Source organism: Oncorhynchus kisutch, linkage group LG23 (assembly GCF_002021735.2).
Source record: "Oncorhynchus kisutch isolate 150728-3 linkage group LG23, Okis_V2, whole genome shotgun sequence".
Classification (NCBI taxonomy): Eukaryota; Metazoa; Chordata; class Actinopteri; order Salmoniformes; family Salmonidae; genus Oncorhynchus; species Oncorhynchus kisutch.
In genome coordinates, this window is record NC_034196.2 from 11,037,349 (window position 1) to 11,065,001 (window position 27,653).

General features: G+C 45.8%; 1 protein-coding gene across 1 annotated transcript; it reads right to left on the minus strand.

The window, feature by feature from the left end:
• On the minus strand, positions 1-27,261 carry LOC109868005 (malignant fibrous histiocytoma-amplified sequence 1 homolog). The gene is made up of 3 exons (XM_020457363.2): positions 23,881-27,261; positions 1,429-1,769; positions 1-1,228 (listed from the first exon to the last, which is right to left on the minus strand). The coding sequence occupies exons 1-2, from the start codon at positions 26,834-26,836 to the stop codon at positions 1,639-1,641; spliced, it is 3,087 nt and encodes a 1,028-aa protein (XP_020312952.1). The 5' UTR covers positions 26,837-27,261; the 3' UTR covers positions 1-1,228; positions 1,429-1,638.
• Between the last annotated feature and the right edge of the window lie 392 nt (positions 27,262-27,653).

A 27,653-nucleotide genomic window follows, 5' to 3' on the forward strand; every position in this document is an offset into this window, starting at 1 on the left:
TCATATTTAAACCAGTAGTTGGTTTATTTTGTGTTTGGTGCTTTTTACGTTGTGCTGTGAGACAGTTTGACCTGCTACTTATAAAAGTGTGCGTAGCCTACACTCTCACAATGGCTAAAAGTGAGCCATGCACAACGTTGCACTGCAAATAATGTTGAAAGAGAGTGGTGACACCTTAAGTCAATATACAAAAATAAAGATATTATATACAAAAGTTATAAACTTATTTCTTGGATGTTTTAAACATATTGCAGTATCTCCCCCATACCAGTGAAGACCATCTTGAAATAAATTCCTCTATTCCAACACGACCAAAGAAGGTGCTGTGAAGACTTCAGACTCAATACCTACAGACATCTTTTTCTGTTTCCTTCAGAGAACATGATCATATTTTTATTTACATACAATGATCATTTTTGAACGAGTCTAAAGTGAAACTGAGTACTTTTCTTGCTAAAGCTGAAATGGCAAATCACAAATACATCACACCATAGTCAGGATATGCTACAAAGAAACAAGTACAGCTGAAGTGGGATTTCCTTGGCATAAAACACAGTCCACTGACCTCACATAATATGTCCTTCCAGCATTTACTTCATATGATACATCTGCCCCTTTGCAAGCTAAAGCAAAGGTTAAGGTCCGTACATGGGTAACGTGTGTTGTGTTCTTTGAGAGTAGGTTGTGTTCATGTGTTTGGCTATACAAGGCTGTATTTGGTTTACAGACATATAAACAGACAGGCAGATAGACCCCACAACTGTCAGTCATAGATTGATATAGTAGGAGGTTCAGTCAGTTCTCTTTTCTATGTTCTTCAAATCACAGCCTTTACACGTGGACACGTGGAAAATGAGCATTAAAAATGAGCATTAAAAATGAGCATTACGGGAAATTAGAATGGGGTAGCAGTCCAGCCAAGAGGTTTCCAACATTTCATGACGCCACTATGTAGTAAAGAGAGAAATCCGTCCAAGTCTTTGCCCACTCATCTCTTGAATGTTTAATTGATAGTTGATACGGTGGATTTCCTGTGTTTCGTCTTGGTTAGGTTATAGGCAGAGGTTTGTCATAGATCTGGAGGGCAGCGTGGAGTAAGAGAGTTGGAAAAGACACTGCTTGCTGATGGGGTCTTAAAAACGACCAAGGTGAAGGTTTGCCTTCAGCCAAAGTCCTGTAATATGGCCTTTGTCATCATAGCGAGGCAGTGTAAGAACAGTTGGATAACCTGCAAATAAAAAAATACAAAGAATATAACATACTCTTACTTTTATACTTTGTCATTTGTAGTACAGCTTCACGATCATCAATTTTATCAGGTATATTCAATTACAGGTTAGATGTCGATCCATTTACACAGTATATAGAAGCTTCTAAGCATCGTACCCTCTAGTTACCAACCTATGACCCTTTCTGGAAGATACTTACAGTTATCAGCTCTACTGCATCCAGCTGACGGTGCATATCTCTGTGACCTTGCATGGCTGTGTGTCCCGTCTGGCTGCTGCCTGGGTGGGTTGAGGGGATTCAGAGGGAGAGCTGGGTTGTGGGGTTCAGACTCAGGTGTGCAGCAGGTGTTGGCTAGAGTCGGGCGTGAGGGTACAGTCAGACAGGACAGTAGAGGCCAGGCCGTGTGGCTCATTTGAGACAGGGGCTGACCACAGTGGGCGTAGGTGGGTAAACCAGCGCCACGTCAACCCGCTCCAAACCATTCTTTGGGCAGATTATCTCAGTCAGCCCCTCAGGGCGCGGCTGGCTTAGAAGCTCACCTAAGAAAGAGCAAGACAGGGGGAGAGTTAGTTTAAAAATAATACTCAAATTATCCAACCGACAGAGATTATTTATCCAATGATATCAGGATATAGTGGATTTTCTACAGGATCCAAAATCAATGTTTTGCCAAGATTTGAGCTGTAACAAAATAGTTCTCTATTTGTCCACTAGATGGCAATTTCACTGCATTACCACTGATTGCCAGAGCCTGCTACAGAGAAAAATAACTGCATGTTCATTTCCCTTGAGACCTCTGTGGAGTGGAGGGCTCCAACAGGCTTTGTTTAATAGCTGCAGATCCCCTCATATTCAAAGGGTGTGTCCTCGTCAGCAAAATCACAAGGTACTGGCAGTTTGCTGGGGAATGTGTGTTAGTGAGAGAAAGAGCTTGTGCGTGGATCCTGCGTGTGTTTGAATATGCACGTGCATGTGAACGTGCATGGGTGTTTATCACCACATGTTCGGTAACCAAGGCCATTTCCTGACTATCAGCACAGAACAGGCTGTACGTCACATGTTATGGCCTTCTATTTATGGGGAAAACAAAAAACGCCCCATTTGCCTCACTAACAGGCCATCTGCAGGCCTTTTAACCACTGTGTTGTGTGATCGCGAATGTACAGAAAAACATGCCTGAACTTCATTCTCTATCCAGGATAGTCGATTTACTCGTCATCTTCTAGAAAACTAAACCTTAATTATTACCCTTAAAGCCTTAGTTGGTTTGAGTGGAGGGATCTATGCAGAACATTTTTGAAAGACCTCTTCTTTCCATTTTCAGACACAATAGCAGGAAACAGAGCAGGTGCAGCACGAACAGAATCAGAAAGGCAGCTAAAAAGGTCAAAACAAACATCCCAAGTCTCCTTCATTCTCTGCTGCATCCTTAATGGTTCTAAAAGAAGTCCTGTGTGGCACAGCCAGGGTTCCTCCAAACACTGCCAGCCAGTTCGCAACTGACAGGGCATGTTGGGATGCTGTGCGTAGGTCTGTTTGTGATGATGGCGGGGTATCGGTCCGATTGAGGCAAGCAGAAACAATGAGTTGTTACATCATCCGTCACGGAATAAGATTACGGTCATCCTGCCTGGCTGGCTGCCTCTGACAGTAATGCAGTGCAGCACGAGACTACACCCATCAGACAGTGAGTGGGTTTAGTACATGCTCTGTCTGTACACAGACAGCCTGACCACACACTGCTACTATAGCCAACTGGATAATGTACTCACATAGTGCTTGGAAGTCCATGAGACAAACAGCGGTTAAATCCCATCAGTAATACTATGTCACTACATTCTCTATCATTAATGGTTTTATTATAAAATCTCTGTTGTGTGATATAAAGGCAACCCCAATCAATATGTTAGGGGGGGGATGTTGCATGCTACTTTGACAGAATCATTTATACTCACTGACGTGTAGCATGCTCAGAGCTCACATGATTTGAATGGTTTAGCTGTAAGAATGGATTAGGCCCGATGATCCTTTTCCTTGGTTAAATAATGATGCACCCCTCTTGTTTGTCTTTGTTAGACTGCCTAGATAGCTCACTAATATTGTACTGCCCCATCACCGGCAGGGTCTGATCTGGGCTTATCTGCTACAGAAAAAGATTGACCTGGTTTTACTATCTGCACCTCATATCGTCATGACCCGCTGGCTCAACACTGTTCAGCTCCAGTATAGTCTCCGAGGCTGTGTCTGTGTGACCATGACTGTCACCATGCTGTAAAACTAAAACCTCCATAGCAACCCTATCCAAAAGGCAATGTTTGTTTTTTTTGTTACCAAGGATATGGCAAAAAATATATAGTTTGTTACCATGGTTGATATTTGCTCTTGTCTTGGTATGTCTGATCATTTCAAGCACTGTTCATTTCTCAGCGTGTCTTAGTCCTGAAACAATTTAGTTCACACAGATTTTCTTCCCTACACTCAACACAATGTATAGGATTCATCTCAATGCCTGTTCTTCCCTCTGGGTGTGTAAGGCAGTAGCCTATCTAATAGCCTGTCCTTAGCAGCACTTAACCCATTGATTTTCTCTTCTCATCAGGACAAAGCAGGGGGTCCAACTAGCATGCTGGAGTCGTTTAGCACCGGAAACAGACAGACTGGAATAAAAAGGTTAAAGTCATGGTATTTTTTGTCCTGGTTAAAAAGGTGTGATTTTTACAGTATTGTGCTTGTAGTGCCGCTGTTCACTGCAATACAGTCGGAATGTATAACATCACAGTGTTGCTATATACAGGACGTCCTGACATGTGATGTATTAGTGGTTCATTCCTGAGAATGTTGCCGGCACCAGATCTCTCTGTGTGGAAACAGTGGGGAGTCTGTTACAGGAAGCATACGTGCTGAATCACACAGCCAGTTAGTCATCTCTGCCGCTCCCCTCATCTGGGTCAGAGAGTCAGACAGAGGACAGTAAAAGAAACCCTCACTCCAGTCTCACCTCCTTCACTGCTCACTGGGTGAAGGCTAGTTATACAGTGTGCAGATGGACAGAGGACTCTGTTGGCCCTGACATCAAGGACTAGGAATGTGCTATTCACCTCCACTCCCCCCTCCTCACAATTGCATCAGCAAGCAGGTAGGATAATGAGCATGTACATTCCTGTGCTGCTGCCCTGCTCTGCTAGGCTTGATCTTCTGCCAGGCTGTCCATTTCTGCTCTTTTTCTCTCCACTGAACTCTACCACCATAAAAGGAAAACTGCTATTTCTTCAGGCTTGCTAGAAGAAAAGAAAAAATATATATTTATATATTTTCCTGTTTCCAAGAATGTCCCAGTAGGATGCTGGATGTGTTTGGAAAAACACAGGAGGAGTCTAGCTGAGAATGTCCACGTCTGGTCTTTTCACAATGGACTCAGTCCTTCGCTTCCACTTCCCCTTTTTCCCGGCTTTGGGCATCATTGGAAAGAGAGGGAGAGGGGCGAAGAGGGGTTGGCGGGGTCGTAGAAGGGGGTTCATTTCAAAGAAGGCTATTGACAATGATCGATAACAACACACACACTCAGAGGGTGGAGGAGGGGCATATGAACACATGAAAGGGCCTGGTTTCGGAGGGGGTCGGACTCAATTACTTTCTCGTTCATACATCTTTCTCTGTACACAATGTTTCTGTAGGAAGATCAAATGGGCCACTTGTAGTCAGCCCCCATCCCCCGCAAAGGGAATGACCCTCAGCATCCAATCAAGACTGATTTTACAGGCCTTGTCCCTCCTCCATTCTGTCACCACATCAACATTTCCCCAAGTTTCAATCATCGTCTTCTTACACACTAATTTCCTCTTACTCATCAGGTGACATCATTCATTATACAACAAAAAGGAGGGGTTCCTCCCTCTTTCCACATCTGCCACGCTCCACACTGATAGGTGAGAACTCACACTGGGGTTTGAGGAGATTGATAAAAAGCCAGAGTTCTTCACAGCTGTTCTAACAGAAACAAAGGCAACGCCACCGAGAAGAGGCGATTTTCCCTGGCGGACTGAGTAACAGCCAATGCCGTGACAAAGCTTGCAGTGTGCCCAGGTCAGGCCTAAAGCAAACAGGGCGGGCAGCTAGCTGCCTTCTCCCCAGTATCCACACTCACCCTCAGGGGGTCAGTAGAAACCGGAAGCACCCAGTTCAGGGGGAAAGGAGAATAGAGGTGAAGCCTGAAAACCCGATGCATACGGGTTCTGACGACCCGGCTCAGGCATTTCTTTTACGCCTGCTACATTAGGTTACTCCATATTAATGAAGGGTAAAGAGAACTCCTCTTCCCTCATTGGCCTATTAAGAGCTAACACAACCGCCATGGAAGAAATACCAAACAGAAGAACACACACAATACTGCGAGCATGTCATAGCCATATTCATAATCACCTTTAGGGGTAACAGGGCAGAGGGGGGATTGGACAAAGCACAAAAGATCATATTTGTTTTCAATACTAGATATCAGCTTAGGTCACAGAAAAGGGGTTTTAGAAACCAATTCCACAGTTTAATCCCCAACCTCAAGGATGATGGTCCTCGTGATAGCATCTACACATGTCCCAGCCCCACCCGTCTACTGCAGCATTACATTATTATGCTCTTGGAGCATATCCACACAAAGGGTAACACAACAACCTATCAGCCTACAGCCTGCCACTGCCCGCCCCTTTCACAAAACAACATGCCCCACAGGTCTAGCCTTCTAGATGTATAACTAATGTCTGTGTGTGTGTGTGTGTGTGTGTGTTGTGCACACAAAGATACCGCTGAGACTCAAGTGGATTGAAACAGGGAGGAAGCACCAGCCTCTCTGAGGCAGGGGGACAAAGGAGGGCAGTGGCTGTTTTCAAGCTTACACCCCTGCAGCTTTAGTCCTGTTGGGGTGGGGGTGGGGGGGGGGCTGTGTGGACACAATGGCACTACAACTGGGAGGGGCTGTGTGTGAGAGTTCCTGGAACCCCTGCGGCTGTCTCCACACTCACCATCATTAGCATGCACACACACCAGAGGAGGATTTCCACCAGCTCCCGTGCTCTAATTAGTCACACAGGACTGACTGCAGTTCTGTTGACACAGCCAGAATAATCGGACAGGGAATCGACCTACACACTGAATTCGCCACGTCACGTGTAACTTAAAAAACATATGGTTTATCTGAGAAAGGCGCCGGAGGAGATGGCTGCCATTTTACGCTCCCCTAACCAATTGTGAATGTTTTTTCACGTTATTTGTAACTTATTTTGTACATAATGTTTCTGCCACCGTCTCTTATAACCGAAAAGAGCTTCTAGATATCAGGACTGCGATTACTCATCCCATACTGGAAGATATATATATTTTTTCCTTCAACGAGTCTGACACGAAGGATTTACTCCAGACACCCGAAAAGGCCTTCATCCCCGTCATTCACAGGAGAAAGACACGGAGATATCAGGGTCTGGGTTCCGTAAGGATCCGATGGCGAGAGGGTAATCTGCCTTTACCATCAATCCTATTAGTCAACATGAATAACATACATAACATACAGCTGTCTGGTTGTACACTGTTTCGGCAGGATTGAACAGCCGCCTCTGGTATGACAAAGGGGTGGCAGTCTATGCATATTTGTAAACAACAGCTGGTGCATGAAATTTAAGGAAGTCTCGAGGTTTTGCTCGCCTGAGGTAGAGTATCTCATGATAAGCTGTAGACCACACTATTTACCAAGACGTTTTCATTATATTCTTCGTAGCTGTCTATTTACCACCACAAACCGATGCTGGCACTAAGACCGCACTCAATGAGCTGTATAAAGCCATAAGCAAACAAGAAAATGCTCATCCAGGAGGTGGTGATCCTAGAGGCCGGGGACTTTAATGCAGGGAAACTTAAATCCGTTTCGCCTAATTTCTACCAGCATGTTACATGTGCAACCAGTCGGGAAAAACACCTTTACTCCACACACAGAGACATGTACAAAGCTCTCTCTCGCCCTCCATTTGTAAAATCTGACCATAATTCTATCCTCCCAATTCCTGCTTACAAGCAAAAACTAAAAGCAGGAAGCACCAGTGACTAGATCAATAAAAAAAATGGTAAGATGAAGCAGATGCTAAGCTACAGGACTGTTTTGTTAGCACAGACTGGAATATGTTACGGGATTCTCCTGATGGCAATGAGGAGTACACTATACCAGTCATTGGCTTCAACAATAAGAGCATCGATGACGTCGTTCCCACAGTGACTGTACGTACATACTTCAATCAGAAGCCACGGATTACAGGCAACATCCACACTGAACTAAAAGGTAGAGCTGCCGCATTAAAGGAGCGGGACTCGAACCCGGAAACTTAAGAAATCCCGCTATGCCCTCCGAAAAACCATCCAACAGGCAAAGCGTCAATACAGGACTAAGATTGAATTGTACTACACTGGCTCCGGTGCTCGTCGGATGTGGAAGGGCTTGCAAACTATTACAGACTACAAAGGGAAGCACAGCCGCGAGCTGCCTAGTGACACGGGCCTACGAGAGGAGCTAAATTACTTCTACGCTCGCTTCAAGGCAAGTAACACAAACATGCATGAAAGCATCAGCTGTTCCAGACAACTGTGTAATCACGCTCTCCGTAGCCGGTGTGAATAAGACCTTTAAAACAGGTCAACATTCACAAAGTGCCAGATGGATTACCAGAATGAGTATTCCGAGCATGCGCTCACCTACTACTGGCAAATATCTTCACTGACATTTTCAACCTCTCCCTGTCCAAGTCTGTAATACCAACATGTTTCAAGCAGACCACCATAGTCCCTGTGCCCAAGAACACAAAGGTAACCTGCCTAAATGACTACTACATAGCACTCACATCTGTAGCCATGAAGTGATTTGAAAGGCTGGTCATGGCTCATATCAACACCATTATCCCAGAAACCCCAGATCCACTCCAATTTGCATACTGCTCCAACAGATCCACAGTTGACGCAATCTTGATTGCACTCCACACTGCCCTTTCCCACCTGGACAAAAGGAACACCTATGTGAGAATGCTATTAGTTGCTTAGCGTTCAACACCATAGTGCCCTCAAAGCTCATCACGACGCTCAGGACCCTGGGACTAAACACCTCCCTCTGCAACTGGATCCTGGACTTCATGACGGGCCGCCCCCAGGTGGTAAGGGTAGGTAACACAACCGCCACGCTGATCCTCAACACGGGGGCCCCTCAGGTGTCTGTGCTCAGTCCCCTCCTGTACTCCTTGTTCACTCATGACTTCATGGCCAGGCAGGACTCCAACACCATCATTAAGTTTGCAGGTGACACAACAGTGGTACCGCAGTCTAGGTCCAAAAGGCTACTTGACAACTTCTACCCCAAAGCCATGACTCCTGAACATCTAATCAAATTTCTACACAGACTATTTGCATTGCCCCCTCCTTTTACACTGCTGCTACTACTGTTATTATCTATGCATAGTCACTTTAATAACTCTACCTACATGTACTGTACATATTACCTTAATAACCTCAACTAACCAGGGTAATTGATTTTATATGATTTTACAGAAATGAGTCAGACCTCCCAACACAATAACTGATGTGTTGTAAACCTACTGTATTTGAACTACGACCCACAAACACAAAGCTGAGATAATGGCAGAGCTACTACTGTAATGTTGGTGTTGTAATAATATCCTATTATAACTATCCAGTCCTGACATACCATTACGTTTTCACCAGCGCATCCAAGCAGAAACATGCTTCTGTCAAACTTTTTACAGTCAAATTTGGGTCAAGTATTTCCAGCTCTCCAGGTATGTACCTTAAGTGTTCATGGGACAAAAACAACTGTACCGTATGTGTGACTGGAATATAGTTGCTCAAACAATTTTCTATTTTCTGTCTAAATTCAGCTCACAGTTAGCCAACACTGATCATGAGGAGAGACATATTTTCAGACCCACCAGGCCTAAATAATTGTGGTATTTTCAGTGTGATTTATCATGACAGAAGACGAGCCTCTCAACAATCTCAAATTAGTTCAGAAGAACTTCTTCAGCTGGAGTGTCCTCTGTCCTACAGTTCAACTTGCACACAAAGAGTTGAAGTACACTTAGGTTGGAGTCATTAAAACTTGTTTTTCAACCACTCCACACATTTCTTGTTAACAAACTATAGTTTTGGCAAGTCGGTTAGGACATCTACTTTGTGCATGACAAGTCATTTTTCCAACAATTGTTTACAGACCGTTTATTTCACTTATAATTTACTGTATCACAATTCCAGTGGGTCAGAAGTTGGTTTTAGAAGCTTCTGTTAGGCGAATTGACATAATTTGAGTCAATTGGAGGTATACCTGTGGATGTATTTCAAGGCCTACCTTCAAACTCAGTGCCTCTTTGCTTGACATCATGGGAAAATCAAAAGAAAATCAGCCAAGAAGTTGTAGACCTCCACAAGTCTGGTTCATCCTTGGGAGCAATTTCCAAACGCCTGAAGGTACCATGTTCATTTGTACAAACTGTAGTACGCACGTATAAACACCATGGGACCACGCAGCCGTCATACCGCTCAGGAAGGAGACGCGTTCTGTCTCCTACAGATGAACGCACTTTGGTGCGAAAATTGCAAATCAATCCCAGAACAACAGCAAAGGACCTTGTGAAGATGCTGGAGGAAACAGGTACAAAAGTATCAATATCCACAGTAAAATGAGTCCTATATCGACATGCCCTGAAAGGCCGCTCAGCAAGGAAGAAGCCACTGCTCTAAAATCGCCATAAAAAAGCCAGACTGCGGTTTGCAACTGCACATGGGGACAAAGATCGTACTTTTTGGAGAAATGTCCTTTGGTCTGATGAAACAAAAATAGTACTGTTTGGCCATAATGACCATCGTTAGGTTTGGAGGAAAAATGGAGAGGCTTGCAAGCCGAAGAACACCATCCCAACCGTGAAGCACGGGGGGTGGCAGCATCACGTTGTGGGGGTGCTTTGCTGCAGGAGGGACTGGTGCACTTCACAAAATAGATGGCAGCATGGGGAAGGAAAATATTGTGGACATATTGCAGCAACATCTCAAGACAACAGTCAGGAGGTTCAAGTTTGGTCACAAATGGCTCTTCCATTGACCCCAAGCATACTTCCAAAGTTGTGGCAAAATGGCTTAAGGACAACAAAGTCAAGGTATTGGAGTGGCCATCAAAAAGCCCTGACCTCAATCCCATAGAAAATGTGTGGCCAGAACTGAAAAAGTGTGTGCGAGCAAGGAGGCCTACAAACCTGACTCAGTTACACCAGCTTTGTCAGGAGGAATGGGCCACAATTCACCCAACTTATTGTGGGAAGCTTGTGGAAGGCTACCCTAAACGTTTGACCGAAGTCAAAACAATTTAAAGGCAATGCTACCAAATAACCTCAATTAGTATGTAAACGTCTGACTCACTGGGAATGTGATGAAAGAAAAGCTGAAATAAATAACTCAACTATCATTCTGACATTTCACATTCTTAAAGTAAAGTGGTGATCCTAACTAACCTAAGACAGGGAATTTTACTAGGATTACATGCCAGGAATTGTGAAAAACTGAGTTTAAATGTATTTGGCTAAGGTGTATGTAAACTTCCGACTTCAACTATATGTCCCTCATCAGCAGCCTACCATTTGACCCCTCACAGAGAACAGTGACGGAAATCTACACTAGCACAGGGAAAGAGAGCTCAGGGTGCCTGTACATAGTCCGATCAGTTCAGGTTCCTCCTGAGTAAAGACAGTGTGGCTCGTACAGTCAGGAACGCATGATGTTTGGATGCCAGAGTACTGGCATACTCTGACCTTTTGAGTTTCTAGTAAACAGATCAGACATCTTGGACAGTAGACACAGCGCTCCGGTTGCCACCTGTGCAGCGTCAGACCAAGCGGTAGTGCCCAGGGCAGGCAGAGAGAGAGCAGTGAGTCAGTGGTAGACATAGGGCAGCGGCAGCTGCTCTGAGTTCAGATCCAGAGGCCAACAGCTCAGTCAGAGGATTAGCACCACAGTGTGTTAAAACAACAGTCCGGCCAAGCACGTTACATGAAGCAGCTGGTCATGATCAACAAACATGGCCAGAGACAACTCACTCTGTCTCACTGACACAGACCGACATATAGCAGTGCTATATATACCCAAACACATACACACAAAATTCAGTTTTCCATGACACCCAAACACACACAGAGTCAAGCAGCTGTCTGGTGGTCAGATGCGTTTGAGTTAGGGCTGGGTGCGAATGAGATTTCCACATAGGCAGCTGTCTGCTCTGCCCAGTCTGTGCTGTGCAGGGGAGAAGGCCCAGGATGAGGCCCAAACAGAACGCCATTTAAAATGTCCCAATGAAAACCACATTCTTTCCACTTTAACACACATTTTGATCACCAGGGTCAGTCATTACCTTACACGTACTGCATAACAAGGGTTTTAAATCACTTAACGTTCTGTTGTTACTAGCCTATGTCTGTGACATCTGGTGTGGAGCATAAACTTTGGTCTTGGTAGCCTCGGCCAAGACCTAACTCAGACTCCACAACAACAAAAAAGCGTGCAATTTGATTGGCTTTGAGTGTTGAAGTGGCTTTCCTTGGCCAGCAAATGTAAGTGTTCCAGTTGCTGCATCAATTTGGACCACCACCTCGATGAGATCATCATTTGTCTGATGAGGTAACTGACTGTTTATGAACAATGCACATTGCCAGAAAGTGGGGGGAGGATAATTACACATCAGAGTTTGCTGCTTGGCATTCTAGTCTAGTTCTAACAAACTCCATAAATCCAAAAGGAGGGAAATATTGACCAAATCATAAAATAGTTGCTCCTATCAGTTATTTAAAGCACTGCAGTCCGCTATAGAACAAGATGTGGGGTAAATCAAACACTAGACACAAATGTAGAAACACTTTGCTGACTAGTCTGATAAGAGTCAGGGTTACAGACAGATTGGAGACATGACTATCTCCCTCTATCTTAGAGGCAGCTTAACAAAGAGACGGGAAGATATCGTGACCAGTCTCTCAAACGCGTTAAATTAGACTAATCCCTTTTGAACAGCGAGTGGCTCCTGCCTCCTGACACGGACAGGCCCACAGCCTGAGGAATGTGTGCCCTACTTCTCTGCCAGAGGAGATGGCACAAAAATAACCCATTCTGGCCATTCCACAGTGGGTTGCCTTGGAGACTGAGTTGGGCCTGCCTGGCAAACAGCAAGTAGGCCAGACGAGAATCTGGCAGTGTCAAAGGCAGCCTTCTGGGGTCCTTTAGGATGAAGAGGTGAAGACGGGAGAACCAGCCAGCAGCACTTGTGTGTTTAAGATGGCTGTGGTTAAAGTGGAGCTTAATCCTGGCAGGCAGAGAAGAGATTTTAATCAAGGCGGCATTATCCTGCACATGAACACATCTGCAATAAATAGAGAGGAGGCAGTAACATAAGAGCCTGTCTGCACTATCATAGCCAGGGTAGCAGCATAGTGCAGACATGCTCCCATCATGGCCAGGGTAGCAGCATAGTGCAGACAGGCTCCCATCATGGCCAGGGTAGCAGCATAGTGCAGACAGGCTCCCATCATGGCCAGGGTAGCAGCATAGTGCAGACAGGCTCCCATCATAGCCAGGGTAGCAGCATAGTGCAGACAGGCTACCATCATAGCCAGGGTAGCAGCATAGTGCAGACAGGCTCTCATCATAGCCAGGGTAGCAGCACAGTGCAGACAGGCTCCCATCATAGCCAGGGTAGCAGCATAGTGCAGACAGGCTCCCATCATAGCCAGGGTAGCAGCATAGTGCAGACAGGCTCCCATCATAGCCAGGGTAGCAGCACAGTGCAGACAGGTTCCCATCATAGCCAGGGTAGCAGCACAGTGCAGACAGGCTCCCATCATAGCCAGGGTAGCAGCACAGTGCAGACAGGCTCCCATCATAGCCAGGGTAGCAGCATAGTGCAGACAGGCTACCATCATAGCCAGGGTAGCAGCATAGTGCAGACAGGCTCTTATAACCAGGGCAAGATATGGAATAACTACTAGCAGACCATTATATTCTCCCCTGTATATTGTGCGCACAGAGACAGCTGCTGCTCATCTGTTCGGACAGTGGTGTGTGCATGCCCGAGCGAACGTGTGTGTGCGTGCTGCAGGGACAGATGTTAACATCTGGTGCATAATGAGATGATCACCCTGATGCAGCACAGCAGTCAAAAACAGCCCCAGCCCCACTGCCCTCCTCTTCCTTTGACAGTGAAGCTGTCCAATCACATTATCAGCCCACTCACACTGATGGGCCTGGCTGGTGGGGATTTAGGGCTAAGGCCCTAAATCACAATCATGTTCATTTTGAATGAGACAATCCTTGGGCTTAGCTAAAGGAACCCTAATATAGAGTAATGCATATTAAACGGATATCCGTTTTAAAACAGCGTGTGCTGTATATCGGGTTGTTGTAGCAAGGTCATAAACGCAAACAAGAAAATGACTAAATATGGGTTTAATGGTAACACCTGGCGACTGTATAACGCAGGAAAATACACCATGTGATGTGACAGGCAAATATGCCTCAGTCTGCCCCAGGGAAATGGGAGAGAGAGCAGGAGAGAGACAACAACAACAACAAAAATATTCCCTACAGCAAAATTCTTGCAATTATTGTCCACTCGAGCAAAATAACATTTTTTCCTGTGTGTAAATGTCTTTCATAAAAATCTGTCACATTCAAATGTAGCCCTTATCAAAACACTGAAAATGGACACATCCAGTATCCTCTTAAAAATCAGCTTGAGCATGGATACATTAAAATACACGGTAATATCACAACATGAGAGAACCAGATACAGTTGACGTTGGAAGTTTACATAGGTTGGGGTTAGGTCCACAAATTTCTTGTTAACAAACTATAGTTTTGGTGAGTCGGTTAAGACATCTACAAGACACAAGTAATCTTTCCAACAATTGTACCACAATTGCATCACAATTCCAGTGGGTCAGAAGTTTACATACACTAAGTTGACTGTGCCTTTACACATCTTGGGAAATTCCAGAAAATATGTCATGGCTTTAGAAGCATCTGATAGGCTAATTGAGTTAATTGGGAGGTGTACCTGTGGATGTACCTTCAAACTCAGTGCCTCTTTGCTTGACATCATGGGAAAATCAAAAGAAAATCAGCCAAGACCTCAGAAAAAAAAATTGTAGACCTCCACAAGTCTGGTTCATCCTTGGGAGCAATTTCCAAATGCCCCAAGGTACCACGTTCATCTGTACAAACAATAGTACGGAAGTATAAACACCATGGGACCACACAGCCGTCATACCGCTCAGGAAGGAGACGCGTTCTGTCTTCCAAAGTTGTGGCAAAATGGCTTAAGGACAACAAAGTCAAGGTATTGGAGTGGCCATCATAATGCCCTGACCCCCCCTCCTGTCTCAGCCTCCAGTATTTATGCTGCAGTAGTTTGTGTGTCGGGGGGCTGGGGTCAGTTTGTTATATCTGGAATACTTCTCCTGTCCTATTCGGTGTCCTGTGTGAATCTAAGTGTGCGTTCTCTAATTCTCTCCTTCTCTCTTTCTTTCTCTCTCTCGGAGGACCTGAGCCCTAGGACCATGCCCCAGGACTACCTGACATGATGACTCCTTGCTGTCCCCAGTCCACCTGGCCATGCTGCTGTTCCAGTTTCAACTGACCTGAGCCCTAGGACCATACCCCAGGACTACCTGACATGAAGACTCCTTGCTGTCCCCAGTCCACCTGGCCATGCTGCTGCTCCAGTTTCAACTTCCACCTGACTGTGCTGCTGCTCCAGTTTCAACTGTTCTGCCTTATTATTATTCGACCATGCTGGTCATTTATGAACATTTGAACATCTTGGCCATGTTCTGTTATAATCTCCACCCGGCACAGCCAGAAGAGGACTGGCCACCCCACATAGCCTGGTTCCTCTCTAGGTTTCTTCCTAGGTATTGGCCTTTCTAGGGAGTTTTTCCTAGCCACCGTGCTTCTACACCTGCATTGCTTGCTGTTTGGGGTTTTAGGCTGGGTTTCTGTACAGCACTTTGAGATATCAGCTGATGTACGAAGGGCTATATAAATAAATTTGATTTGATTTGATTTGACCTCAATCCTATAGATCATTTGTGGGCAGAACTGAAAAGGCGTGTGCGAGCAAGGAGGCTTACAAACCTGACTCTGTTACACCAGCTCTGTCAGGAGGAATAGGCCAAAATTCACCCAACTTATTGTGGGAAGCTTGTGTAAGGCTACCGAAACGTTTGACCCAAGTGAAACAATTTAAAGGCAATGCTACCAAATACTAATTGAGTGTATAAACTTCTGACCTACTGGGAATCCGATGAAAGAAATAGAAGCTGAAATAAATAATTCTCTCTACTATTATTCTGACATTTCACATTCTTAAAATAAAGTGGGGATCCTAACTGAACTATGACAGGGAATTTTTACCAGGATTAAGTGTCAGGAATTGTGAAAAAAAATGAGTTTAAATGTATTTGGCTAAGGTGCATTTAAACGTCTGACTTCAACTGTATATGTCCGCCAATGGTGAAAATAAACCCAGAGTAGAACCAACAAGAGGGGCTCCTAAAATAGCTGTCCATTCCTTGGGGCGAGGATGCTGCTGAACATTGTATTAATTAGCAGCTAACAGTAATAGCTAGGTTATCATGGTCATTAAAACAGACAGCCTGGTCATCACATTCTACCCCCCCCCATCATCATTCCTCAGGCGGAGCTGAGTAATTGGCAGCTGGCAAGGCAATCTGCCAGGAACTGAACTGATCTGAGGACAGGTTCATTCTCCGTGTTAGCATGGTTCAATTACCAGCCAGGGGGCCCCTATTGATTTTGTTAGCCTGACTTCAATATCATATTTAAAACTGCAAACATTTGCGGGGGGGGGGGGGGGGGGGGGGGGGGGGGGTCACTAAAATGTTTTGCTTGCAGTGGGTGGAGGGGGTTGTGGATAGGCTAACTCGTGAGCAACTGCGGCCCCTCATCATCAGTTCAGATTTCTTTATGGCTCCCACCCCCATCAAAGTGGTCTATCCCTGGCCTAGAGGAGCATTGTGCTCATGCTTCATCCAGGACGTGAACTGTCCGACGGTGACCAAAACAGCCCATTTCCACCATTGCTATCAGCTCTAGACCTCAGACCACGTCAAAGGAGTGTGCGCTGCCCGGAAGAAAAGCCTGAAAGCCTGAATGTGAAGAACTATAAATGAGAGTGCCCTAATTTTACTTCCAGACACCATTTCCCTTTCAAGGCAGACAATGGCCTGCCAAATGGTGGCTTTGGTCAACACATTCAGGATTTTGACTGATACTAGCAGGCAAAAGGGGAAAGCTATAGCTGAAAAGGGTTTGATATACATCATCACCACAAAACGAGGGCTGGCAACCAGGCTTGCAAAATCCATACATTATGAATGCAGCAACAAAACCTGAACAGCCGGTTGTTGGGGACTCGGTGGAGGTTAGGTGACCATTGACTCTGTGTTCCCACAGGATAGAAGCGATGAACCCATCCAAACCCGACAGCCACTGTCTGTCACATGTCTAAGAGATAATACAGTGGACAGGCTTACTGCACACAACTCCAGTTGGGCAGCCAACTGGTGACATAACAGGATTTGACGTCCTCTCTTAGAGATTACTAGGCTGCGTTGAGGACAGATTTCATACAGCACAATACATTTTTTAAAAACAAGCTGGTGATATGGAAAACAACATTTAGAGCAGACCAAACCATTCAAAACACACAGCAACTCTGAAAAACGAATTTAGCTCACTGGTGTCTTATCCACCTAAGTGTAGTTAGTGTGTGGTAGAGAGTGCACAGGTAGGTGCAGACAGGAGTAATTCCTCAGACTACAGCGAGAATTAGAATTCACAGGTAGAAAATAAAACCATGTCAGCATGAGCTGTACAGGAAGACAATCATAGGTAGGCCTATTTAACTTTATGGTCAGGTCATCAGAGGGTCACATCTAATGTGAGATATCCAGAAGACCATTTCCCATGTGATGTCCACAGAGTTAAAAACAAAACACCCTTTAGGCTAACCTTCTTTCAGGTCAACAGCTCATTCACGTCCCCAACACAGACACACACGAACATACACAACCGAGAAGAACACTTTAGGCCAACTGTACTGAACAGACAGACAATTCAGAAGGCCACTGCAGCACATCAGTCAGAGGGGCAATAGGAGCTCTAGCACTTTCACTTCCAGCCTCGTCCCTGAGCCGGGAAGCGCAAGACATCTGAACCTCTCCATTATAACAGAACCAGCAGGTTTCCTGCCACAATCACTAAATATGATAACTCTCTCTCTGCATCAACAGTTGTGACTGGCCCCACATTCACTAGATACAGCCACTCAGCAACAAGTCAGGCCCTTCAGCAGCTTACTAAGTTGGCATTAACCAATACACTGCATTTGTAGTTTAGTCTGTGCCTCTCAGATCTCCAGTCTCTGAACAGTACCTGAAAACAGCTCTACTTTGGCTGTTAGATTCTGTCTCATTCTTCCAGAGTACCTTGTGCTTGGCTGTTACTGAGTTAACAATCATCACCAGCTGCTGAGTTTCCTCTTGACCCTGCGGTCAGTCCTTGGCCAAAGTGTCTAAGCTGCGTCATTTCCCAGCACTTCCACCAGTGGCATATTTTAAAGGGCAAAACACACAGTCATAAACGGACAGAGAAGTTCCAGCCGAAGAGTTGCAAGAAACATGTTTTCAACTTTTTCCTCATTTAGACTTCATCGCCAATCCCCGTACTCCATTACTGGTAATGACAGCTCCATATTGCTCAAGATTTCAAAAAGGTGGTTTGCTACATTTTTAAACAATGAAACTTAGCCGATACTAGCACATAGACATCTTCTCTGTGATTCCTGTGACAGGTATCAATGTAGTGGCTCGTCTTAGGCCTTTGGCTATATTTGGAGCACCCACCAGTTCTGTCTCTAGGGGTAAAACGCAATAATTTATCTTAAGTTGGCCTAAGAATTTTCCAGATCTAAATAACATGTAAGGAGTCCAATTAAATTGACCTCCATGTGGTGAGAAAACAATACTTGATTGTACGACTGATCTATGTTCCTCCTTGATACAGTATATCCATGGCGTACTGGGACGAAGAGGATAGACTGTATGGGCACTTACGGCTCACCACTACTCAGCAAGCAGCTAGCAGCTCTTCCACAGTGAAAAGTTAGTTTTCTTATTCACTAAAAAGTCAGAATGAAATTAAAATAAATGTGGGAACATGTCCCAACAAATGTTCCAGTGAACTGAAATGTCTTCAATACAGTCATTGCTGGGCAGGCAGCCTAAAGTTGTGAGCTTTCAGTCATCTCATGTCTTTCATTTTTAGAATACAAAAGAACGATGCAATTATACAGGAAAAACTGGGTAAAGTTCAATGTAACTACTATACCTCTAAAGGTACGGGTGGATGAGGCTGTGAGGAGCTTGAGGGTAAGTGGAATGATGAATGCGTTTGTTCGTGTGTCTGTGTGACTGTGTTTCTTCGATAATCGAACCAACTTAGCTTTGCCTTCTTGGCCAGTCCCCTGCATGACCATTATCACTAGCAGCCTGATCCGAGCAGATCCCCTAACTGGATTAGAGGGGTTTGCAGAGTCAAATTGGGCTTGAGGATCCACACAGAGAGGGAAAGTGCTGGAGGGCTCGCCTTCGACACTAAGAATCAAAGCCGGCTTTGGACACCACTCCCTAGATCTCTGTCCTTCAACAACAGATACTTTGTTTATTACAGCTCAGCCTTCCAACACCACAGTACCCTCCAAGCTCATCATTAAGTTCGGGCCCTGGGTTTAAACTGCGCCCTGTGAAACTGGGTCCTGGACTTTCTAACGGGCCTCCCCCAGGTGAAGGTAGGAAACAACACCTCCACTACGCTGATCCTCAACACTGAGACCCCACAAGTGTGTGTGCTCAGCCCCCTCCTGTACTCCGTTCACCCATGACTGTGTGGCCATGCACGCCTCCAACTCAAACACCAAGTTTGCAGACGACACAACAGTAGTAGATCTGATTACCAAAACATCACGAGACAGCCTACATGGAGGAGGTGAGGGCCCTGGTGGAGTGGTGCCAGGAAAATAACCTCTCCCTCAACGTCAACAAAAGAGCTGATCCTTGACTTCAGGAAACAGCAGAGGGAGCACGCCCCCATCCACTTGGACGGGACCACAGTGGAGAAGGTGAAAAGCTTCAAGTTCCTCATGTACACATCACTGACAATCTGAAAATGGCGCACCCACACAGACAGTGTGGTGAAGGCGCAATAGCGCCTCTTCAACATTAGGAGGCTGAAGAAATTCAGCTTGGACCCTCAAACTTTTACAGATGCACAAATCGAGAGCATCCTGTCGGGTTGTATCACTGCCTGGTATGGCAACTGCACGGCCCACAAGTGCAGAGCTCTCCAGAGGGTGGTGCGGTCTGCCCAACGCATCACCAGGGGCACAGTCTGCCCTCCAAGACACATACAGCACCTGATGTCACAGGAAGGCCAAAAGGATCATCAAGGACATCAATTACCCAAGCCACGGCCTGTTCAACCCGCTAGCATCCAGAAGGCAAGGTCAGTACAGGTGCATCAAAGCTGGGACAGAGAGACTGAAAAACAGCTTCTATCTCAAGGTCATCGGACTGTTAAATAGCCATCACTAACCGGCCTCCACCCAGTATCCTGCCCTGAACTTAATCACTGTCACTAGCCGGCTACCACCCGCTTACTCAACCCTGCACCTTAGAGGCCGATGCCCTACGTACATAGACATGGAATCACTGGTCACATTAATGTTTACATACTGTTTTACTCATTTCATATGTATATACTGTATTCTAGGCAATGCCACTCTGACATTGCGCATCCTAATATTTATATATTTCTTCATTCCATTGTTTGACTTGAGATGTATGTATTGTTGGGAATTGTTATATACTACTGCACTGTTGGAGTTAGGAAGACAAGCATTTCGCTACATCCGCTAAATATTTGGATGTGACCAATCAAATTTGATTTGAAAAGAGCAGATGTACACAAAATATTATCCTCTTCCTTTGAACTTGTATGATGGGCACGAATGATCTGTGAGATAAGGCATCTTGGTAAGCACCTGAAATATATCTATTGTACTTAGCAGCTTGGAATGTAAATTGCACCAAGCATTGTTTAAAAGTTCACAGGTTGACAAACAGATATATAGGCCAGTAGGTTTATTTGTTGTGCTGTTACTACAATTCACAGGTACAGCAAAGTACAGGAGAAGGGCAGACCCTGGGCGCCCAGCCAGAGATCATGCTCTGGTTTCTCACACATCTTCCACTCAGGGTCGACTGACGGCAGCTTGGATGTCTGCACAAACACACTTTGAGACGATTTTCAGGAACGTGTACTGTACCCCCGCAAAAAAAACTCAAGAGGTCAATAAGAGTTCGACCAAAATGAGGGCTATTTGAACAGGATTTTAAAACACCATTTGTGTGGTCAGGAGTGAGTGGGCACATCAATTTTAAGGATAACCTGTGAAGGATCACATTCTTTCTGCTTAAGACAAGTGTCATTATCGGTCAGATCAGCAGAAGGCAACAAACGAATCTGGATGTGTGTGGAAGAGGAAATAATTAACTGCACATTACTAATTACTCACTCACCCCCCTCTGTCACTTTACACATACATTCAACACAAGCACAAACAGACTCACTTACACAAACACACAATACAAGGTTTGTGGGGTTGCACCGTGTAAGGGGGAAATTAGTCTGCATTGCCGAGATTTTTTTCCAGCCATATAAAAGCAGATCAGGTCATGAATAAAAAGGGGAGTGCATGCCTTTGTTGGATTAAAAGATGTCAGGCCGAAACAGATGCAAGGAAACGATTATTGCAATGGAGGTCGTCTCTCTAGATTCCACAGAAGAAAGATTATATTCAAGAGTCCTCCATGTTTAGTCTGCCGGAAAGAGAGGAGCCCCAACACTGAGTCAACAAGCTGCAGCAGACAAAAACATGGCCATATTAGGACATATGAAAATCTGTGCAGCTAAATGGAGGAGGAACACAGGTTGTGGAAAAGGTAGAACATTTTCATTTCTACAGAGACAAAGCAGGGGTAAAGGAACATTCTATAGGAGTTGAATCACCAAATGTTTTTACAGGAGAGCAAACCTATAGCGACCATCGAGTTGCTCCAGTGAACACAACAAGAGGGCACATTCCCATGGAAACAGGCAGGTGCAGCTGAACAAAAGTCACCTGCAAAGTCACTACTTGAGTGAGTTGTTCAAGTTCAGCTATTGGCCAGTCTAAATTAAGAAGCGCACAGCTGGGGTTGGTCAGAAGAAGGCTACAGTGCACAGGGCTAAAGTTCCATTAATTGAATTCCAAGTCACTAACCTAAAACACATTACACCCCCCCCACCCACGCAAACAAAACCATCTCCTCCCTTCCCTCCCACCCCATTCACTTTGTCAAAGTCTCCCAAGCATGATATCACATCCAGCCTTGCTTCAATAAATACCCAAGCAGAAAGACTAGCTTTGTGGTAGAGTAACTCTCTCACTCCTATCTAGCAGAAATTAGAATGACACTTGCAATGAAAATGTGACACATTTACATAAGCACGAAGCAGTCACCATCTAGTTACTAGTCAGTTCAATAAACTGTTGGTGTCTACAGGACAATCACCTTGGTTAACATTAATCCCTATATGTTGTGCCTTCTGAAATGTGGCAAACTACAACAGTGCGTATGTCCCTCCTAGGTCTCTACTACAGTATATGACATCTAGTCTATCTGCCAGAGAAATGCCTTACTTCGATCTACCGGCCAGTTTATGTGCCTAGCTAAGCTCCAGTGTATTAGTATAGCAGGCGCTGGTCTGTGTCCCGGCTCCCGTGTCAGTCAGACAGACGGTTGCTCCGGAAGCCTAGGCATGCCAGTGAAACAGCTCTGAAAAAGCACGGTCTCACGTCTAATGATTCAAACCAGCAACGCCGCAGACGTGAACTAATCCACAAAAGACCGCCAAAGCCCTCCCTGGGCCAGAGAGAGGGAGAGGTGGATGAGGGGATTGAAGCGTGAAAACAAGAGTGTGAGGAGCTGACACAGAGAGAAGAAAAGAGGGAGAAATAAAATTAGGGTAGGAGGGCCAGGGATTGGGGTAGCTACCCATCCAGCCAAGACCCAGCTGTCTGCTCAAATCAGGACCACACCTAATTTACGATATCAACAATCCTGATTGGCACATAGCTCCAGCACTACAGACTGCTTCAGCAGAAGATACAAACAAGATCTGCAGTATAAAAAAGGCCCCATTTAAAAGCACTATTTAAGAAAAGGGAAAGATATCAGTCTGGCAGATATTCTGTCATTCATAGGATCAGGAAAATGAGTAGGCGCTCTACTCTCATACAAAAGAGTGCACTCGAAGGAGGTAATACAATGACATCACAACAAAATCAATCTCATACTAGCAGCAGTAACGAGACAATGTACTGTAGGCCTACACTTCTTCCCAATGAATGCATGAATAGGGAGACCTTTACTGATTTCGCCATTTGAGCTTACACTGGTCTACTGATGTCTGGATGGCATTGTGCATCATAACAAAAGAGCTGAGATTGGGCTTGCTCATGCTGTATGATCCATCTACTATAGTCACATTCCAAGAAAATAAAGGCACATTGTGTTGCCATGGCAACCCCCAGTCTACACCAGAACTTGTCCATGAACTCAGCCAGAGGCCGAGAACAGACAGCTCCGAGGCCAATTTGTGTATCAGGAGGTGGGGCTTGGGCCCCACGGAGCTGGTCCTCCCTCCCTCTTTTAGCTGAGCTAATGTCACCTACAGCGGCACTGTAGGCTTTGTGTAGCCTCCATCCCCCACTGACTGACTGACCTTAAACCTAATGAGTCATCCTCACACAAACACAGCAATAAACCCCTATTTTGATTGACTATAGCACAAGAGCAGTGAATGAGTGTACAGAACGGCTTTCACTTTCTCACTCAAACCTCCAAAGATTGCTTGACGCATTCATAATAGGTCAGACCATATTACTGTTGGGTAATTCCACGGCGTGACGCTGACTCAAATCTGTTGTTATTAGCAGTTCATTATTCTCTTTCATCCATTGAAATGAATCCCAGGAGAGGAGTATGTCATAAAAAACACCTGTATCAGATGTCCCCTCCATGAGATATTTCCATAATGCCATGATGATCCTAAACCACTGGTAATTTTACACTTCCAGTTGCTCTCACCACATATAACCCTCAATATTGTCATTAAAATAATGAAAATTAGGGTGGGGCAATGTAAACTACAAAGTCCTTTACACATCTTTGCTAAATTCGAAGTGTAACAATTAAAATGTGCCTACTTCTGGGAGGCTTGACAAGGGACTCGATAGAGAAAGAGAGGGATGTGATAGAGAAAGAGAGGGATGTGATAGAGAAAGAGAGGGATGTGATAGAGAAAGAGAGGGATGTGATAGAGAAAGAGAGGGATGTGATAGAGAAAGAGCGGGACAGAGAATCAAAGAGTCAGAGAGAGAGGGGAAATCATATTTACCTGGGAAGGTGTGTGGGTTGGGTGACCCTCTTTTGAGGCACTTTGAACACAGAACATGAACAGTGTAGTAGAGCCCGGGCCACTCCTGCAGAAGGACATTCAGCTCCTCAACCAGTGGTGTTATCGCTTGCCAAGCAGTCCAGATATTTGGCAGGGAGGCATGGCTGGCTATGGACAGTGTCTCGGACTGCAGTCTGCCCTGAGCCGGACGGTAGCTGACTACCACAGGCACTTTACCACGATAGGCAAATATCTGGTGCCGCCCATCTGATCTCTGAACCACATGGCTGTTGATCTGCACACTGTAGCGTGCAAACAGTCCAGGTGGGAAGAGAAAGGGGAAGCTGTATTCAATCTTCAGCTGCTCCACAGAGAAGAATGGACTAGCAGCCACTGAGCTCCCGTTCACCCAGGCCTCGGCATGGGGCTCCTCATTGCTGACATAGCTTGGGAACTTGTACCAGACGGTGGCCCCGTTCAGAGGCTTGCTGCGGGGCTTGTTGATGCAGTAGCAGACCCCCATCTTCTCCAGCAGCTCCATGATGAGGTGGAGGTCCTGCTGGGTTTGGATGAGAGGTCTCAGGAGCAGCCGGATTACGTTGGAAGGCAGGAGGCCGTGGCTGAGGAAGCCCTCCACATGGTGCTGTAGATGGGTAGCCCGGAGGTCCTCTTCCTTCTCCCCCTCCATAACCACACTGGCCCTCCTTTTGTCCCCCCTCTCCCCATCTGACAGTAGCCTCTCCAGCAGAGTGGACTCATCACTCTGGAAGAAGACATTGAGGATGGCGATGAAGCGTGGCAGGTTGTGGAAGACGTACTCTTTTAGTGTCAGACTGTCCTCGAAATAGAGTAGCTTCCCGCTCTCGTGCAGGTAGGACAGGGCACTCTGCAGGCGGTCCTCTGTGAGTCCTGCCTGGAGGCCCAAGCGGGCCGAGTCCCACCACGAGAGCCACAGGTCCTGGGGCTTAAAGTGCAATTCCTCCAGCATCTGCCAGGACTTGGGCAGCACGCGGTGGAGGTTGGGGAAGATGTCCCTGTGGTCAGCCACTGACATGAGCTTCTCCCTCAGCCTTTGGATGTTCCTCTGGCTCTCCGTGCAGCTGACACACAGGACAGGGGACAGGAGCTGCAGCCTGTGGTTCAGCATGTACTGCAGCTGGGCTTTCTTCCGCCTCAGGTTCTTGTCTGTGACACCATAGAAGAGGATGTGAGGGCTGGAGGTACGGATGTTGTAGCCCTGTTCCAGGGCCTGGTCCACCTGTTGGGCGAGGGTCCGCAGGCAATGGCTGTCCCACTTCTCCTGCAGGGCAATCTGTCTGTGAATATCCAGGCTCTTCTCCTCCACCTCCATGTCTCCGCACAGGTCTGTATGTGTGCCCACCATGCAGACCACAGCGTGGGGAACTTTGGCACTGAGGAGGTGGAGGAAGTACCCCACGTGGGCGTAAAAGCTCTTGGGTGAGTATGTTTTCAGATTCACAACAAGGATGTACAGAGCACCGGGTGAGAGAAAAAACGGTTTGACGAGGTCATAATTTGGCTTCCCTGACAGGTCATACACTAAAAATGTAAGACTGCGATCGGCGTCCGCTACCCAGTTAGTCACATCAATCCCTTTGTTCCCCTGAGCAGAGTTGGCATCCTGCTGCTCACTCACCACACTCTGTCTGAGCCGTGTTTTCCCAGCATTTTTCATTCCCATCAGGACCAGTTTTAATCTGGGCTTCACAGCGAGCTGGGAATGTGTGAGTTCCTTTTGATAGGCAGCGATGTAGGGGATTCCCTTCATACAGACCTCATAGGGAGGCTGGATGAGGGGGTTATCCTTCACCTTCCAAATGTTTACCTTGGAGAGTTTTCCAAAGTTATCTGGAAGTATGGCTATTTGATTACCCTGTAAAACAAGCTCTTCCAATCTCTCTAGCTCCACAATGGAGTCAGGCAGATAAGTAATCTTATTATTGTCCAACCAGAGGTTTGCCAGCCTATGCAACTGGCCTATCTCTTCTGGGACAAAAGACAGTCGATTTCTGCTCAGGTAAAGCTCGTCTAGTCCTGTGATGTTCAGGATAACCTGGGGAAACTCCTCAAACTCATTAGATGAAAGATTGACCATTTTAAGTCTCTGTAGGTTGCCAAAGGAACGAGGCAGAGCTGAGAGGTTGTTACTGTCCAGCATCAGGCTCTCCAGGTTGTGCAGCTGACAGAAGGTGTCAGGTAATGAGGAGATGTGAATGCTGCTGAGCCACAGGATCTTGATGAACTGCAGCTTCATGATGTCCCCTGGTAGACACGCAAACGTATTCCCAGAGCAGTCAAGCTCCTCCAGGTCACCGAAGGCAAGAATCTCCGGGGGACACTGGTCCAGGTTGTTGTGGTCGGCATCCAGAGTACGGAGCCTCTTGAGCTGTGAGAAGGACCTGGGGAAATCACGTATGTCATTGAAGCTTATGTCCAGCTCCTCCAAGCACTGCAGTGCCCCAATCTGTGACGGCAGGTACTGGATCTTGTTGTGACTGATGCAGAGCTTTTTCAGCCCCTTCAGCAGGCCTATATCCTCAGAGAAGTGGCTCAAGCAGTTGTGGCTCATGTCCAGCTCCACAAGTTGACCTAGTTCAAACACCACAAAAGGAACTGTGACAAATTTGTTCCTGCGGAGGATAAGGATACGCAGGTTTGTGAGGGTAGCCCCCAATCCTTCTGGTAGCTCGTGAAGCGAGTTATTGCCCAGATTGAGCACCTCTATCTCGTTTATATTTTCAGGTAGAATTATCCTCTCCCTGTCTTTGGAGCAGATAGTGAGCTGACGCAGGTTGCTTCGCAGCTTCCTAGAGCGGACAGCAGCATCTCTCCACAGCGTAGCCGTTTTGAGATTGTTCTCCTTGTCCTCCATGGCTTTGCAGACCGACCCCTCCTTGTTATCCTGGTCGCATGGTGGTCTAGGTGCTTGTTTCATCGTTTATTGTTCTTATCATCAACAATACAAACAACGGGGAAAACGACAGTAACTCCATTTCGAGTAGGAGCAAAACCATGCTTTTCAATCCTATCAAGACGATTGGACCTGGGCAGCAGCGCTTCACGCATCTTCTTTTATCTACGGCCGCGAACCACACAATGAAAAGGGAAACCTACCGCAATTTCAAGTCTATTTTAAAACCCATGCGTTTCGGCTGGCCCCTCCAGCGCATTATCTGGTATTGTAGCATCCAATCGCGTCCCTTATTCAAACAAACAATGCATGAAATCAAACAACGGGAACGGTCACTCCTTATGTCTCGCTAGTTGCTACTCTCTCTGTCCGTGTTCTCTCGTGAACTGCAGTCCTTCCTGCTCAGGGACGTGTGGAAAGAGCAACAACGCCTAGAACACACTGCGTCAGCCTTTGAGCACACCTTCTTGGTTAAGTTATTGATTCTATTGACCATGATGAGGGAAAGCTATTATTATTGCTTGGCAAGAAAAATAAAGGCCTATTTATGTTTAATCCAGAGAAGACAACTGTTTTTTTTATTTAGATATATTTTCCCCACCAACTGATGAGTTGTAAAAGTTGAATTAATGATTCTATATTGAGCTCATTTCCCCCATAATTATTCTGGTCATAGATGGGATATACGATGCTTATAAGAAATACAGACCAAATAGTACTGAATTAAGTTTCTGGAATGTTATTTTGATCAAACACCATATTTAATGTCACCCTTCCAAATGTATTTTTTAGTAGCAGACATTGAAACTTGCATGATGTAATGAGTTCAAGGCATCGTAAG